The 17,218-nt window shown below is 44.0% G+C and overlaps 1 protein-coding gene across 3 annotated transcripts in view; it reads left to right on the forward strand.

Moving 5' to 3' along the window:
* The window catches only part of tspan9a (tetraspanin 9a), a 287,169-nt gene that overhangs the window by 246,975 nt on the left and 22,976 nt on the right, over positions 1-17,218 (forward strand). For all 3 annotated transcript variants that reach the window (XM_014147922.3, XM_014147921.3, XM_014147924.3), the window contains 2 exons: positions 4,521-4,712; positions 7,433-7,507. In XM_014147922.3, coding sequence (XP_014003397.1) covers positions 4,521-4,712; positions 7,433-7,507 — 267 coding nt within the window. The remainder of the gene's footprint in view (positions 1-4,520; positions 4,713-7,432; positions 7,508-17,218) is intronic.

Below are 17,218 nucleotides of genomic sequence, written 5' to 3' on the forward strand. Positions count from 1 at the left end.
ACACTACCAACCCTCTTAGACCCACTCTCATACACACACTCGTGTATATAGACTACCAACCCTCTTAGACCCACTCTCATACACACACTCGTGTATATAGACTACCAACCCTCTTAGACCCACTCTCATACACACACTCGTATATACACTACCAACCCTCTTAGACCCACTCTCATACACACTCGTATACACACTACCAACCCTCTTAGACCCACTCTCGTATATACACTACCAACCCTCTTAGACCCACTCGTATATACACTACCAACCCTCTTAGACCCACTCTCATACACACTCGTATATACACTACCAACCCTCTTAGACCCACTCGTATATACACTACCAACCCTCTTAGACCCACTCGTATATACACTACCAACCCTCTTAGACCCACTCTCATACACACTCGTATATACACTACCAACCCTCTCATACACACTCGTATATACACTACCAACCCTCTTAGACCCACTCTCATACACACTCGTATACACACTACCAACCCTCTTAGACCCACTCTCATACACACTCGTATATACACTACCAACCCTCTTAGACCCACTCGTATATACACTACCAACCCTCTTAGACCCACTCGTATATACACTACCAACCCTCTTAGACCCACTCTCATACACACTCGTATATACACTACCAACCCTCTTAGACCCACTCTCATACACACTCGTATATACACTACCAACCCTCTTAGACCCACTCTCATACACACTCGTATATACACTACCAACCCTCTTAGACCCACTCTCATACACACTCGTATATACGACTACCAACCCTCTTAGACCCACTCTCATACACACACTCGTATATACACTACCAACCCTCTTAGACCCACTCTCATACACACTCGTATATACACTACCAACCCTCTTAGACCCACTCTCATACACACTCGTATATAGACTACCAACCCTCTTAGACCCACTCTCATACACACACTCGTATATACACTACCAACCCTCTTAGACCCACTCTCATACACACTCGTATATACACTACCAACCCTCTTAGACCCACTCTCATACACACTCGTATATACACTACCAACCCTCTTAGACCCACTCTCATACACACACTCGTATATACACTACCAACCCTCTTAGACCCACTCTCATACACACACTCGTTTATACACTACCAACCCTCTTAGACCCACTCTCATACACACTCGTATATACACTACCAACCCTCTTAGACCCACTCTCATACACACTCGTATATACACTACCAACCCTCTTAGACCCACTCTCATACACACTCGTATATACACTACCAACCCTCTTAGACCCACTCTCATACACACTCGTATACACACTACCAACCCTCTTAGACCCACTCTCATACACACTCGTATATACACTACCAACCCTCTTAGACCCACTCTCATACACACTCGTATATACACTACCAACCCTCTTAGACCCTCTCTCATACACACTCGTATACACACTACCAACCCTCTTAGACCCACTCTCATACACACTCGTATATACACTACCAACCCTCTTAGACCCACTCTCATACACACACTCGTATATACACTACCAACCCTCTTAGACCCACTCTCATACACACACTCGTATATACACTACCAACCCTCTTAGACCCACTCTCATACACACTCGTATATACACTACCAACCCTCTTAGACCCACTCTCATACACACTCGTATACACACTACCAACCCTCTTAGACCCACTCTCATACACACTCGTATATACACTACCAACCCTCTTAGACCCACTCTCATACACACTCGTATACACACTACCAACCCTCTTAGACCCACTCTCATACACACTCGTATACACACTACCAACCCTCTTAGACCAACTCTCATACACACTCGTATACACACTACCAACCCTCTTAGACCCACTCTCATACACACTCGTATACACACTACCAACCCTCTTAGACCCACTCTCATACACACTCGTATATACACTACCAACCCTCTTAGACCCACTCTCATACACACTCGTATATACACTACCAACCCTCTTAGACCCACTCTCATACACACTCGTATATACACTACCAACCCTCTTAGACCCACTCTCATACACACTCGTATATACACTACCAACCCTCTTAGACCCACTCTCATACACACTCGTATATACACTACCAACCCTCTTAGACCCACTCTCATACACACTCGTATATACACTACCAACCCTCTTAGACCCCACTCTCATACACACTCGTATACACACTACCAACCCTCTTAGACCCACTCTCATACACACTCGTATATACACTACCAACCCTCTTAGACCCACTCTCATACACACTCGTATATACACTACCAACCCTCTTAGACCCACTCTCATACACACTCGTATATACACTACCAACCCTCTTAGACCCACTCTCATACACACTCGTATACACACTACCAACCCTCTTAGACCCACTCTCATACACACTCGTATATATACACTACCAACCCTCTTAGACCCACTCTCATACACACTCGTATATATACACTACCAACCCTCTTAGACCCACTCTCATACACACTCGTATATACACTACCAACCCTCTTAGACCCACTCTCATACACACTCGTATACACACTACCAACCCTCTTAGACCCACTCTCATACACACTCGTATATATACACTACCAACCCTCTTAGACCCACTCTCATACACACTCGTATATACACTACCAACCCTCTTAGACCCACTCTCATACACACTCGTATATATACACTACCAACCCTCTTAGACCCACTCTCATACACACTCGTATATATACACTACCAACCCTCTTAGACCCACTCTCATACACACTCGTATATACACTACCAACCCTCTTAGACCCACTCTCATACACACTCGTATACACACTACCAACCCTCTTAGACCCACTCTCATACACACTCGTATATATACACTACCAACCCTCTTAGACCCACTCTCATATGCGGCGCTTGTTTCTTTTTTACTATATGTTGTGAAAGGTCACAATTTGGTGGGGCTCTTAGATGAGGGTGTCGATGATGTTGAGACAGGGTGACAGAGCCATTTGTCATCTCTGGATGTAAGCCAAATCAAATCAAATTTTATTGGTCACATACACGTTAGCAGGTGTTTATGCGAGTGTAGCGAAACGCTTGTTCGTTAAGTGCTCATCGCTTAGAGTTATTGAAAGAGCTATTTGTCAGTCCAATTAACCAACTCATTTAGCTCGGGGATACACTGTACGTGTGATTCATTATTTTGTTTTTGTCTAATTCTCTTCAGAAATACGAGTCCAGGTTCGCCTGTGTTCCTGTGTTGTGGCTGCAGGTTGGTTAGTGCACAGCACACGGCTCCATATATCGCTGACGGGCGTTAATGTGTTCAGGAGCACTGATGTGTTAATGTCTAGAGATGACTGCACTGCCAAAGACATCCAGTGTCAAGAGTTTTAAATATACAATGTACACTTTCTCTCCACAAGGAGGGAAGGAAAGGCGGGAGGGATGGAGGAAGGTGCTAAGATTTACCATGGCGTCTAACCATATTTCACCTCATTGTAATTTGTTATTCATGACAAGATTGCATTGGATATTTAATTATATTAGGCGGAGTGAAAATGTCACCACTTACCTACCCGCTGATATTTCACTGGGGCCAGCAGGCATGGCGGGCTGCAGCGCAGCACTGTCTGCCCAAATCATCGTATTAGGCTGTGTCTCAAATGACGAGAGCTCCATAAGCCTCTGGTCAAAAGTAATATACTATATAGGGAAAAGGTTGCCTTTTGGGATGCAGCCAGAGTCTGTCCTGTCTGCTCTTACCACTCCTGGATGGGCGGAACATCCACAGACAGAACCCAGGCAACTCTCTGCCAATCAGGCTCTTCCAAAAACAGTGCGGTGCATTAACGGAGTGCATGCTAGATCTGAGAGACTTTCAACGAGGCCCCGCAGAGAGATTCTCTTTAGGGGGCAGTGGACTGTAGAGGAATTCCAGCTCTGGGGAACTGCTCCCCCTAGAGGTGTGCTGTATCCCTACAAGTGTTATCAGCCTAGACTACATTCAGTGTGTGTGTAATTCTGTGTTTGTTCAACGTCAGTAAGCTGCTCAGACCTGCAGAAAGCATTTCTGCTCCTAATTTCCAGTGGAGCTCTTATTGGTTGAACAGAATCAGTTCATGTTCTGGAATAGTTGAGAAAGCTCTTGTTTTGTGGGTGTTTGGGATGGATGCTGGTGAGTAAAGGGAGGTCTGCCTACCGACACAGCCTTTCTGAGGATATTTATATGGTCCCTTTGATTTGTACTTTGTGAAGACTATGAAAATACACATTTTCTCTGGGAATATAACATTTGGCATTATGTGTGAATATGCATGCTCGTTTCGGTACTGCAAAGATACTGTGGAAACATTGAATGGCATGTTTTCTGCCGACTTCAATTCATCCTGAACAGATAGTTCTTTGTGATGAGTCTACTTTCTACCTGACTTACCTGGTTTCCTCTCTTCTGATCTCTTGCGTTGCAGTTGTGTGGCTGTGGGCTGCTCGGCGTGGGCATCTGGCTGTCTGTGTCCCAGGGCAGCTTTGCCACCTTCTCGCCCTCCTTCCCGTCGCTCTCCGCTGCCAACTTGGTCATCGCCATCGGCGCCATCGTCATGGTGACCGGCTTCCTGGGCTGCCTGGGAGCCATCAAGGAGAACAAGTGCCTGCTTCTGAGCGTAAGTTATGATATCTCTCTCTCTCTCGCACGCACACACACACGCACACACACATTAAGTCCATCAGGCTGCTGCAGCAGGAGGTGGAGGGGGTCCGTGCTGTACAACTGGGCTCGTTCAGAGAGCTGCCGGGGAGTAGGCAGAGACTGGACCGTCTAACCACGAATGACACTGACCTACCACCTTTCACCATTGCTGCCGCTGTAGGTGAACACCAGGAGGGTGAGGAAATGATCCTAACATTCAAGACTCCGGAGTCGGGGGCCTTTTGCACAGCCAGCAAAAAGGCTCTGTACGCAGTGTCTGTGAAGGTGGCTCAGAAAGACCATCTCCATGGGCTGAGGGTGGCCCGGGGGAAGCCCACTGCTGATCTACAGTGGAGGATTATTTACGGCGCTATCGCTAAGAACATATAGGTGTCGCACCTTGATCCATTAGTGTGGAGGGGGTGTCTGTTCTGTAAGGAGAAGGAGACAGTGTAGCATCAGTTTTCTTCTTGTTCCAGGCTGGTAGGGTTGTTTTCTGTCCTGGGTGGGTGGTGTACAGGCCTAAGGTTGGGGCTGACTCTGGACCTATATGTCGGCGGGCCTAAATACCAGGAAACATGTAATGCAGGAGGCGGGAATCACGGACCCCGGGCTGTTGTGGGCTCGGCTGGCAAGTGTACAGTATATGGGGGGGCTGGTGTACGATCTGGAGGACTGTGTAGGGGTGTGGGGCATCAGGGGGATTCTTTACAGTGGACGTGGAGGGGGGCTTGGTTCTAACTTTCTAGGTCCGTTTAAACAAAGTAACGTTTGTGCTTTTAATGATGTAACTATTGGGCCAACAAAGACATTGTTAAAATAAAACCAAAATCTCACACATACACACTCACAGCAGCCTTATTTGTATTACTCTTCAAAATGGGTCATCAGTAGAGCAGCCAGGCTAACGAGCTCAACGGGGAGTTGAATCCTCAGTAAAAACCTCATGGGTTCAGAGAGAAAATTCAACCCGAGCGCCAGCCGCTGCGGGAGTCTCCCATTCTGAAAATGAACAGTAACCCATCGGCTCTCCTCCACGGGCCGTGGTCACAGCCTGATTTGAAAGATGTGTCAGTGTGAGGACGCGTGTGTCACTTACATCATTGAATTATGTAGCGCTCATAATCGCACGTCCATTGTATTGGTAAGAAACAAAACTGAGCGCCCTGAATTATTTAACACAAAGAATACTCTTGTTTGTCTCTAGACTCATGTTGTTCCTGAAAAAGTCTCAAGTGTTTTATCTGAAGTTTGATTTAATCAGCAAAGTTTGAAAATAGATTTATATAACTGGATGTGAAACTTTTTAAATCAACTTAAAAATGAGAGTTGTGGAATATCAAACATCTCCTATCCCTTGGAGAAGCTAGCACACGCCTCAGTTAAGAGCACACCAAATCCTCCACATCAGCACAGCGGTAGGTATACACTACCTGCTTTAACAATTTTGTGAAGCACGGAGAGAGCGAGAGAGAAAGAGAGAGGGGGAGAGAGAGAGGAAAAAAAGAGAGAGAGAGAAAGCGGGAGAGAGAGGGGAGGGGGGCCTGGATCTCAGTCAGAACACCATAGTGATAAATAATGAACTCTGATGTAAAAGTTTCATACCACATCGCTGTTAAGTCATATCAGATTGAGCCAACGGGTATTTCATATTCGCCCAAACCTGGGATGTTTTGAACAGTCAGTCTTTCTATCTGTCAGTGTGTCTGGAAACATCAGAGTGAAGTTAGCCCTCCTGGGAGCAGCCAGATCTGAGGTACCGGTCTGACATATTATTTGTGAAGTTCTTCTGTGAACAAACTCTCTTTGGATTAGAAATATTTGAAATAGATAAAGGTCAGAGAACCTTTGCCGTCAGGAGATTCAAGCTAGGCAAGACAAGTTGAAAGAGCCCATCGCAAAATTCAAGGCAAGATTGAAATGTGTAACACACTCGGCTGACATTGCAGACATGAAAGTGAGTGTATGCACGCACAGACACACGCGTACACACTCGCACACTCACACAAACAAACACACTCACACACACATCGTGTCTGTTTAAGCAATCAGAGCACCAACTTTGTGTCTATATAATCTGAAACTTTGCACACCCGGAGGAAATATGACAGACTTTGTGGGACCTGTCAACAAAAGACAAAAGATTCAATGAAACAATCAAATGCTGACCTGGCCACCTACAAATTCAATAAACAACTGTCCGTGCAGTTTTCACTGTGATCCCTTTTTCATATGAACCATGACCCAAATAATAAATCCAAAACAAACAGGACAAAATGAATAGAACTCTCCTCAAATTGAATTTCTGAATCTGCCGGTTGCTGCGCTCCCATGCTGTGACGAAGGGACAGAGTCAATATTCAGCTGAAAGAGTGAGGAGATCCTGGGCTACGTGGGAGAATCTGTTGAGGAATTAAACCTCCTCGTCGGGATGTTCACTGGCCCCCAGGCACTCACCTTCTCTCCATCTCTCTCCCTCCCTCTCTCTCTCTCCGGCTTTTTCTCCGTCTGTATCTCTCTTCATTTCCCTCTCTTGCCCTCTCTCTCTCTCTCTCTCTGTCTCTCTCTCATTCTCCCCATCTCCTCTCTCTCTCATTCTCCCCATCTCCTCTCTCTCTCTCTCTCTCCCCATCTCCTCTCTCTCTCTCTCTCTCTCTCTCTCTCTCCCCCCCCCATCTCCTCTCTCTCTTGCAGTTCTTCATTGTCTTGCTGATAATCCTGCTGGCAGAGCTCATACTACTCATCCTGTTCTTTGTGTATTCAGATAAGGTAAGGATACTTTAATGTCCCCCCATGTTACAGTATATTATATGATCCAATGTTACACATATGAATGTAAATGTGTTGAACGACATCAGAATTCACTTAGCATGTAACTACTTACCATTTATTGACGTGAAAACGGACATGAAACATGCAGACATGCTGCATGTTTGCGCACGCACGCACGCACACACACACACACACACACACACACACACACACACACACACACACACACACACACACGTCATGTACATAAGCACGGCCCAGTTGTTCCATGCTGAGAGTGTCCTCAGTCTCCTCTTTCAAAGACACTTGTCTCACAGCGAGAGGTTAAGCGTCTTCACCCCACAGAGGTGACTCCGGGGTCAAAAGGATCACAGGTCAGCCCACAAAATGCAGTCTCACCCCTGGCCAAATGGCTCAGTGTAATTAGTCCTTAGCTCTGTCTTAGCCCCACTCTCCTGCTATATGTCCCACTTACTCTGAAGCTCTAGATCAGCGTTTCCCATGACCCCTAGGGCATGGGGTGGGGTTTTGTGCTGCTATGTATGGCCAGGGTCTGAGAATCTGAGAACATTGGATGGCATGTAAAGCTCAGGAGGTTATTGACAGCCATGGGTGAAGTCTTAAAATCAACCTATAAATGTCCCCAGATAGATGAAGCACCCAAGCCTGAGGCAAATGTTTGGTGTAGGTCAAATGGATCAACAATAAAATGGTGAAATGGTCCTCTTTTTCCAAGGACATTGTGTGAGTTAGATTTTTAATTCTTCTTTATATTCAAATTCTTTGGACACGAGGTCATTGTTCAAATTCAGCCTCTCCGACAGATAAAGGAATTCATTTAGCAGTTATAGCACCCAATTCATTCAGAGATCTGGATCTCTCCCTGTCTCCCATGCAGGCAGCAGGCATGCACCATCAGGAATACATATGTCTGCCGTCTATAAGCGTCATCTTCAGATATCACCAGCTTAACGTCATAAAGCCAAACTAAACCTTTCCAAAGGACCTTATGGTAGGGTACTTGACATCAGTGCAGCAGTCTCAGATCATCTGTGAAGGTGTGGGGTGATCATCAGTCAAAGAAGCCTGGGCTCGTATCCATCCACAAATCATCTCAGAGTAGGAGTGCTGATCTGAGGTCAGTTTTGCCTTTTATATTATGAAGGATGGATAGGGGAAGCTGGGCCCAAGGAGGAGTGCTAATATAGGATCAGGTCCACCCGTCCATGTAATCTAAAAGGCAAAGGCATTCCTACTTTGAAACACTTTATAAATACAGGTCCTGATCCTAGATCAGCACTCCTACTTGGAGAGGATTTGTAAATACGGGCCCTGACGTTTTTTGCTGTAAGGCCCGACTTTAGACTTTCCTGTAAGAGTCGTCTTAAGGCAGGTTTATGAGTCCTCCATCTCCACAGATTAGTGTGTTTGTATCTCTACTTGCACATTAAAGTTAGATGAAGTGATGATAACACTGATGGCCTGAAATGTATCAAGGAAATGTGAAGCTGTTACTGCAAATTGCTAGTTATTGAATGTGGCATTTCTCGCTCACATCAGACCAGGAATGGTCTGTAGCGTTAGCTAACTTGTATGGCCAGTTCATGCACCACAATACATAATACGTTCTTACACAAACTATAACTAGTTAGTTACATTAAGTTTAAACTCACCAATCTTTGGGAAACTGCCATGCTAATCACGTTCATTTGCAATGCACAGACCAAGCTATGGTAACACCAAGACGAGGTAGCCAGATTTCAGACAGGGCAAAACCTGCGGTTAGCTACGCTACATTTCCTCGACTAAGAACAACCAAGACCACTATAAAAACCAAAGCTAAGAAAACAAATTGCATTGTTAAGAAACAGTAAGTTAGCTATGTTGAACCACATATAGTAAATGGTTGAACCCCAAACTCACATGTAAACAGAACCTCAGCTGTGCATGCTTACCAGACTGACAGCATCGCTGTTTTAAACACCTGTAGAATAAACTCCCTCTCCTGCCGTCTTGACATTTATAATACAAATGCGTGCCGACTGATCAACACAGTGTCAAATTCCTTTTCAGTGTGTTCACAGAAAATCTGAAATCGCCATTCCAGAAGTAAAATGTAGTCAGGGGCTCCACACGCTGCACCAGGTTAAAACAACATGAGGATCATTGCTTGCTTACGTGACTTGCTGTGTGCCAGCCTGGTCTCATAGACCAGATGTAACATAGTAAATGTAAATCCAGGACCCTGAAATTAGTATGATATGTTACATTTGGTATGGTTACAAAGGACCGGCGGTTACTTAAAGGATAATTGTCCTATTTCTGAAGTAAATCTCATTTTATTTGTAAATGGCATGTTATAGAAGGGTCCAGACACTTTTTCTGTGTGATTTGTCTTGTTTTTGACAAACTTACCCCAGCTGCGATTCACTTCCTCATTGCTTATTGTGCAGTATCAGGGCACGCGAAAGACATGAACAAAAGCACCCAAATACATCCTTTTAACAATTGACACGTTCTCAGTATAATGATGTAGGACCGAGTTTGGGAAACCCTGCCCTGCGGTAGTACCCAGGGACACAGTGATTTATGGCAGAGTGGCAGATTGTGGGCATGCGCCTGTCACAGAGAAATGCAAACACCAGCTGGTTGACAGAGCACTAGGCCATCTCTATGCGCTTGTTGATGTCCTCCACCCACTGGAACATCTAACTCCTCCACTGCGTGATGTCAGAGTAGACCACCGTTGTCCCTGGGAACATTCAGATGGACTACCTCCAAATCAGCTTGCATTTGTCGCACCGAGGGGGATGACTATGATATTCACGGTAACAGCTTGCCTTAGCGAGAGATAACGTTTAAGAACCCTTCCATTGAAAATAATTAATCCATATTTCACGCTCCTATAGTCATCTAGCCAGCTACATTGTGTAATCGCATAGTAAATATTTGCTTCAGTCTTTGTTTCCTTGCTCTCTACATTGTGAGGGTTCACAAGGAGAGCATGTATTTTAATGTTGTATAATAATGTTGCATAATCACCTTCCGGTATAAAAATCATGGAAATGAAAAATTAAAAGTGAAATTTTAAGTGATGATAGGCATTGGTCTGAAGCCAGAAAAGAAAGGGAATTCACATGAGCACCACAATGCCTATTCCACCCATGCTCTACCAAGGTTTTCCAGCAAACAGCTTTGACCTACTACAGTAGCTATGTTGGTATTGTACTTCCAGCTATGTGTAGGCAGGTTGCTTAGGATTCAAACCTTCTCAAACAGACTAATTCATACTCTTTGAGGAGGTGCTTCCACGATAATGTGATTTGTACCGCATGCAATGTAAAGTATTGGATTCTTCACGCACCACAGTAAAACATTATCCCATTACGTTACCTTTTCATGCTTTTAATTAAATGAAAGCAAGCCATCTGGCTTGATTGAGCTGTTTTGTCTTGTAGTAATGTGGTGCATGCCTGTATTTTCTTAAACCTTTATTTTAGCAAAACATGTTATTGACAAAAATGTAATCATAATAACATCATTTTTTGGTCAGTAGGTGCCCAATATAACAACAGGTGTGTTGGACACATTAGCTCAGATCGATAAAGCCTGTCTGCATTCCTGATTTCTGGAGCTGTTAGCTTACCTGAGTAATATTGACATAAGCTCGGAACTACTTGTGTTTCAAACATGGTCCTGTTTTATCAATCGCTGTGCTTATCGAGGGACAGTGTATTACCTCTGTCAAAATAATGTGTAGCTTAAAGTTAGGTTTGTACTTGTATTTATTTTTGAATCCTAAGCAACCTGCCTACACATAGCTGGAAGTACAATACCATCATAGCTACTGTAGTAGGTCAAAGCTGTGTGCTGGAAAACCTTGGTAGAGCATGGGTGGAATAGGCATTGTGGTGCTCATGTGAATTCCCTTTTCGGCTTCAGACAAATGCCTTTTCTCACTTAAACATTTTTTGTTTGTTTTATCTAACATTGGAATTGAGACGAAAAATAATTATCTCTGAATTCAAAGACTTTTAAAATTTTAATTGACATACATTTACCGGGAGAGGGAATTTAATTATAATTGAATTTGTGGCATTAACCCCATCCCTGAAGACTACTGTATCTGAGAATTGAATGGAGATCAGGCCCTGTATATATATATATATATATATATATATATATATATATATATATATAGAGAGAGAGAGAGAGAGAGAGAGAGAGAGAGAGAGAGAGAGAGAGAGAGAGAGAGAGAGAGAGAGAGAGAGAGAGAGAGAGAGAGAGAGAGAGAGAGAGAGAGAGAGAGACTAAATATTTTATGCCGTGTTAGGCTCTCCCCATCCCCACAAACTCTGCGATCAGAGGAATCGTTAATTTACCAAGGCTATTTGATCTGGAAATCGCAGACATGCAGACACTTTGGCAGCATTTGGCAGTCTATTAATAGAGGTTCCAAAATTGAGATTTCGATATTATTAAATCATGAGTGATTATGCTCTAATGTTCATGAAGCTTTTAGAGCATCTTGGAATATGTCAATTTACTGAAGTATGGGAGTACCTTTCTAGCCTGGAATCTAACTGATATGCTACATTTCACCATTGAAACATAGCATATCAGTTTGGATTTCAGGCTAATATCTTCCCCTCCTCCCATGGTTGCTCTGCAGTGGAAGTCTTGCCTCCAGGTATGGCAGAGACTCAGGTACGCCTCTTTCCACTGCAGAGTGCTCTATAAGCAGTGATCTATAACAGTGCTCTATAAGCAATCACAGGCTTCATCTCTACTCCAGTATTCTACTACTGGCCCTGCAATGACCCACCATCTGATTACAGTAGATGGCAAGGCTAGAGACCAGATTACACCCATCCATCTTTAGCGCTGTGACCTCATTCTGGGTGAGCTATTTTAAAATATATATATTTCTATTACAAATTTCCAATGTATAATTGCAGCAGTAGGTCCTTTTTTTACGAAAAATAGCGTCAACCGCCCTCCCCACCCACCCCAATCCCACCCTCCTTTCCATCCCAGGGGGAAATACAATTTAAAAATACTATTAATATAAGGTGCATGCATGTTAAATCATGGTTTAAGAAAACAGTGAATGTCTTTGTATCATACATTAAACACAAAATACAGGGTCTAAAGTAAAATATATACATCTGCATAAAAGTAAACTGTTTGGGGCGATTTACTCTACGCTAACGGCTATGCTAGCCAGCTCATTTAGGGAAATGGAGGATGGAGAATCAGGCAGGACGGGGCGTTGGTCAAGCCCTAGAGGGTATAGGTGTAGTTGGAGGTTTGGCTGCTCCTGCTTGCACTTGCTAGAAGACCACAACAGCATTTTAAAGCCAAAGAAGCCAAAGAACCATAACACAAGATGATTAATATAAAGCTACTCTAATCTCCCAGGGTTCCCTCTATAGACTGTAGAGTGGAATAGGTCAGGGGTCAGCGCTGGCTGCAGGGGGACCTGGCTGTGGGCGGATACGCAGGGCAAGAGAGCGTAACTTCTACTGTAATTAAGGGTAGATAAATAATGCATGGTTGGGGATTTAGAGTACAGGACTGTAACTCTCCCGACTGATAGCAGAGGGTTCACAAGCCCAAACATTCAAATGCTGTTGTGGTCTTCAAGCAGGAGCAGCCAAACCCTTTTCAATCGCTCCTTGTCCCAGTCCGTAATCCCAACATGTTTCAAGCTGACCACTATTGTCCCTGTTCCCAAGAACTCCAAGGTAACCTTCCTAAATGACTATCACCGTGTAGCACTCACATCTGTAACTAATTATGAAGTGCTTTGAAAGGCTGGTTAAGACACACGTCAACACCATCATCCCAGACACCCTGGACCCACTCCAATTCGCATACCGCCCCAACAGATCCACGGATGACGCAATCTCAATCATCACACTGCCCTCTACCAACTGGACAAGAGGGGAAATAACTATGTGAGAATGCTGTTCAATGTTCAACACTTTATCACCTCCAAGCTCATCACCAAGCTCGGGACCCTGGGAGTGAACATCTCCCTCTGCAACAGACTTCCTGACGGCGCGGGCCCCAGGTGGTGAGGGTAGGCAACAACACCTCCGCCTCGTTGATCCTCACCTCAGGAGGCTGAAAAGATTTGGCAAGGGATCCTCAAAAAGTTCTACAGCTGCACCATCTAAAGCATCTTGACTGGCTGCATCACATTTTGGTATGGAAAATGCACCATCCTTGATCGTTAACTGCTACAGAGGGTATATCACTGTGGGTGAGCTCCCTGCCATCCAGGAACTCTATATTACGCGGTTCCTGAGGAAGGCCCGAAAAATTGCCAAAGAGTCCAGCCACACAAGCTATAGACTGTTCCCACTGATGGCGTCCGGCAAACAGAACCTAAGCACCAACAAGGTCCGAGACCGCTTCTTACCCCAAGCCATTAGACTGCTAAATAGCCATAAGACTGCTAAACAGTTAATTCATGGTTACCTGTATTACACCTTCATCTGTCTGGCTAGCATAGCCATTAGCATTAGCATTAGGAAGTGTTTTATGTGGACTGGTGAGTGCGGGGCCCTGGGACCAGTTCCAAACTATGTGACAGATATGGGATGGGACACAGCCTGGGTGATTGTCTTACTGTATGTGAGGACTGGCAAAGGACACTGGGTGATGCACTGGGACAGGTCCCAAACATACAGTAGGACCCAATCTGGTGACAAGTGAGCACTGGAAAGGGGACGCTCAGTCCCAGTTCAACCCTTGTGACTGATACCATGGAGGACCCAGCCTGGCAGAGTGTTGTTGTGCCAGCTCTTAGCATGGGCACTCATGCCTGTCTGTTTGTGTCCTAGAGTGTCCCAGGTGGTGTAGCTGTGTCCGCTCTTAGCATGGGCATCGGTCTGTCTCTGTCCTAGAGTGTCCCAGGTGGTGTAGCTTTGTCTCAGTAGCAGACCTGGGTTCAAACACTATTTGAAATCATTTTAAAATGCTTTATCTGGGCTTGATTGATCTTGCCTGTCTCAATGGAACCAATAGAATAGTAGCAAAAGGGCAAAACCATCTGGCAATTAATGACAGGCTAGAGCAAACCCTAAAAGTAAAACCACTGAATAGTATTTGAACCCAGGTGTGCTCCGTAGCAGCCCTGGCCAGGTAGCAGAGTGTTCAGTGACCTGTGGAAAGAGCATATTGCTATAGGAGCAGGTCAGGAGAAACAGGTTGAAGGGATTACGGTAGGATTTGAAAGTGTGGAGCTCTAAGAAATGTTGTCTGATCACAGTTCTCCCTCAGTAAGCATTAAGGCACCTCAAGGCCACAGTAAGCTGAAAGATGTGTGGTAAATACATAAAAAGCTGTTGTAAGCTATTTTCATAGCTCTTTTTATCTTAATGTAACCTCATTTGTCCAGGTTTAGCTAGCTATGTCATTTAGAGTTTTTAATTCTTGTTTTCAATTACCATCTGGTGAAATGACTTGAAAAAGGGGATGCTGTGTGTGTGGGAGCTATCTTTTCTACAAATAAGTACATTCTGGGGCTGTAATTCCCTGTACCACAAATGAGAAAAGCAAGGCATGTAAACATGTCACTTCATGTGTGTAAACATGTCAGGCAATGTGCTCTGAAGTGATCCACCTACATAGGGACCTGTAGAGGGTTCACAGCGAAGCTGTGAAACATATTGTTCATCTTAGATTTTTCCCCCCTTGAAATGGTCAAATAACTCAAGCATAGATTGGTAACTTAGAGGCCATGAGTAACTTGAGGCCATGAGTAACTTGGTCAAAAAGAATGGCACCGATTGGCTTATAGGTGGCGCCGTTATAAGCAGTCTCTCTTAAACCCTCATATCCGCCTCCCCATTTGACCTAGAGACTTCATGCTGCACACATTTGCCTCAAGGACCCATAAAGTCCTTCAGGATAGATTTTCCTCCAAATTCAGTGTGTAGGCCCATGGTACATCTCTAAACTAGGGAGTTTTTCTATATAAATATATAAAAACAGAATATAGCTAAGCAGAGGGAAAATCCTAGTGGAAAACCTGGTTCAGTCTGCTTTCCATCAGACACCGGGAGATTAATTCACCTTTCAGCAAGACAATAACTTAAAACACAAGGACAAATTTACACTGGAGTTCCTGAGTGGCCGAGTGACAGTTTTGACTTAGATCTGCTGGAAAATATATGGCAAGACTATGGTTGTCTAGTAATGATCAACAACCGATTTGACAGAGCTTGAAGAATTTTTCAAAGAATAATGGGCAAATATTGTACAAAGCTCGTAGAGACTTACCCAGAAATACTCACAGCTGTAATCACTGTCAAGGGTATTTTAACTAACATGTATTGACTCAGGGGTGTGGATACTTATGTAAATAAGATATTTGTGTATTTCATCTTCAATAAATTTGCTAACATTTCTAAAAATATGTTTTCACTTTGTCATTATGGGGTATTGTGTGTAGATGGGTGAGAAAAATGTTTTTAATCAATATTGAATTCAGGTTGTAACACAACAAAATGTGGAATAAGTCAAGGGGTATGAATACATTTTTACACTTTAGTCATTTAGCAGACGCTCTTACAGTACTGAAAGCCCTGTATGTAACGCTAATGCTCAAAATCATCTGCAATCATAGTCAGAACCAATAGTCAGATTCACTCCAGATTTTGTATTTAGACTCATGATTGCACATAAAGGAAGACAGTTCCTAAATGATAGAGCTCTTGCTTTGTTATCCAACTGATCTTGTGTCCTTTCTGTCTGTCATCCTGTGACACCCGTTCATTGCTGTTTGTATATTTTTTTTTTTACATTTTCAAACATTATATTCTACTTATAAAGCATTGACACTAAGAATGTATTCTGACATCTGCTCGCATTCACGTGGCTATCGTGACCCAAGCCCCAGAGAGAGAAAGCCATTGTGTTCCATCACAGAGAAGCGTGGTGTTCCATGACAAAGGAGTCAGAGTAGCCAGACATCCCCCCCAGGTCTGTAGGTCATTAGTAGGCAGGGGGTGTTAGTGTTCCTCCCTCTCACACTGGCTGTCTGCAGTGTGACACGTCACAGACATCTAGCAGGGGGCCAGACATCACAGGCCCAGGGCCCCATTCTGACAGCAGTAGTGGCGTGTATTCATGGTTGCCAAGGGAAGCCAGGCTTCCTCAAATGTACCATGAAAAAAATTTAGTCTCTCTGTGTTTTCAGAATTTTCCTTCAATTTTGTAAGAGGCTGAATGTATCTCACCGGAGAAAGCATCTGAGCGAGCGAAACAGCACCCCTCTGTCTCTGTATTTGCTGGCCATCTATCTGATGCTGTCTGGTCAAAAAGAGTATGACATTGTTGCAGCATTGAAGCATTTGGCCTCCCTTGATTAAAAAAAGCATGCAATAATACCCAATCAGCGTTGCGATAAACTGAGTGAGCTCAACTGGTCCTGGCGCACCAAAAAAAAGTGTCAGCGGGATGCAGTTTGGATTTGGCTTGACTCTTATCACATCACATCAAGAGAAATACGTCATTGACAGAAACAACTTGAATTGTTGCATCTCGTTGTTGTTGTCCTCCAGTGGCTAGCTAGCTAAAATTGTCCCTTTCCTAAATTAGCCATTTATTTATTTTATTTTACCTTTATTTAACTAGGCAACTCAGTTTAGAACAAATTCTTATTTTACAATGACGGCCTACCCTGGCCAAACCCTC

Source organism: Salmo salar, chromosome 16 (genome assembly GCF_965601325.2).
Source record: "Salmo salar chromosome 16, fSalSal1, whole genome shotgun sequence".
NCBI classification, from domain to species: Eukaryota; Metazoa; Chordata; class Actinopteri; order Salmoniformes; family Salmonidae; genus Salmo; species Salmo salar.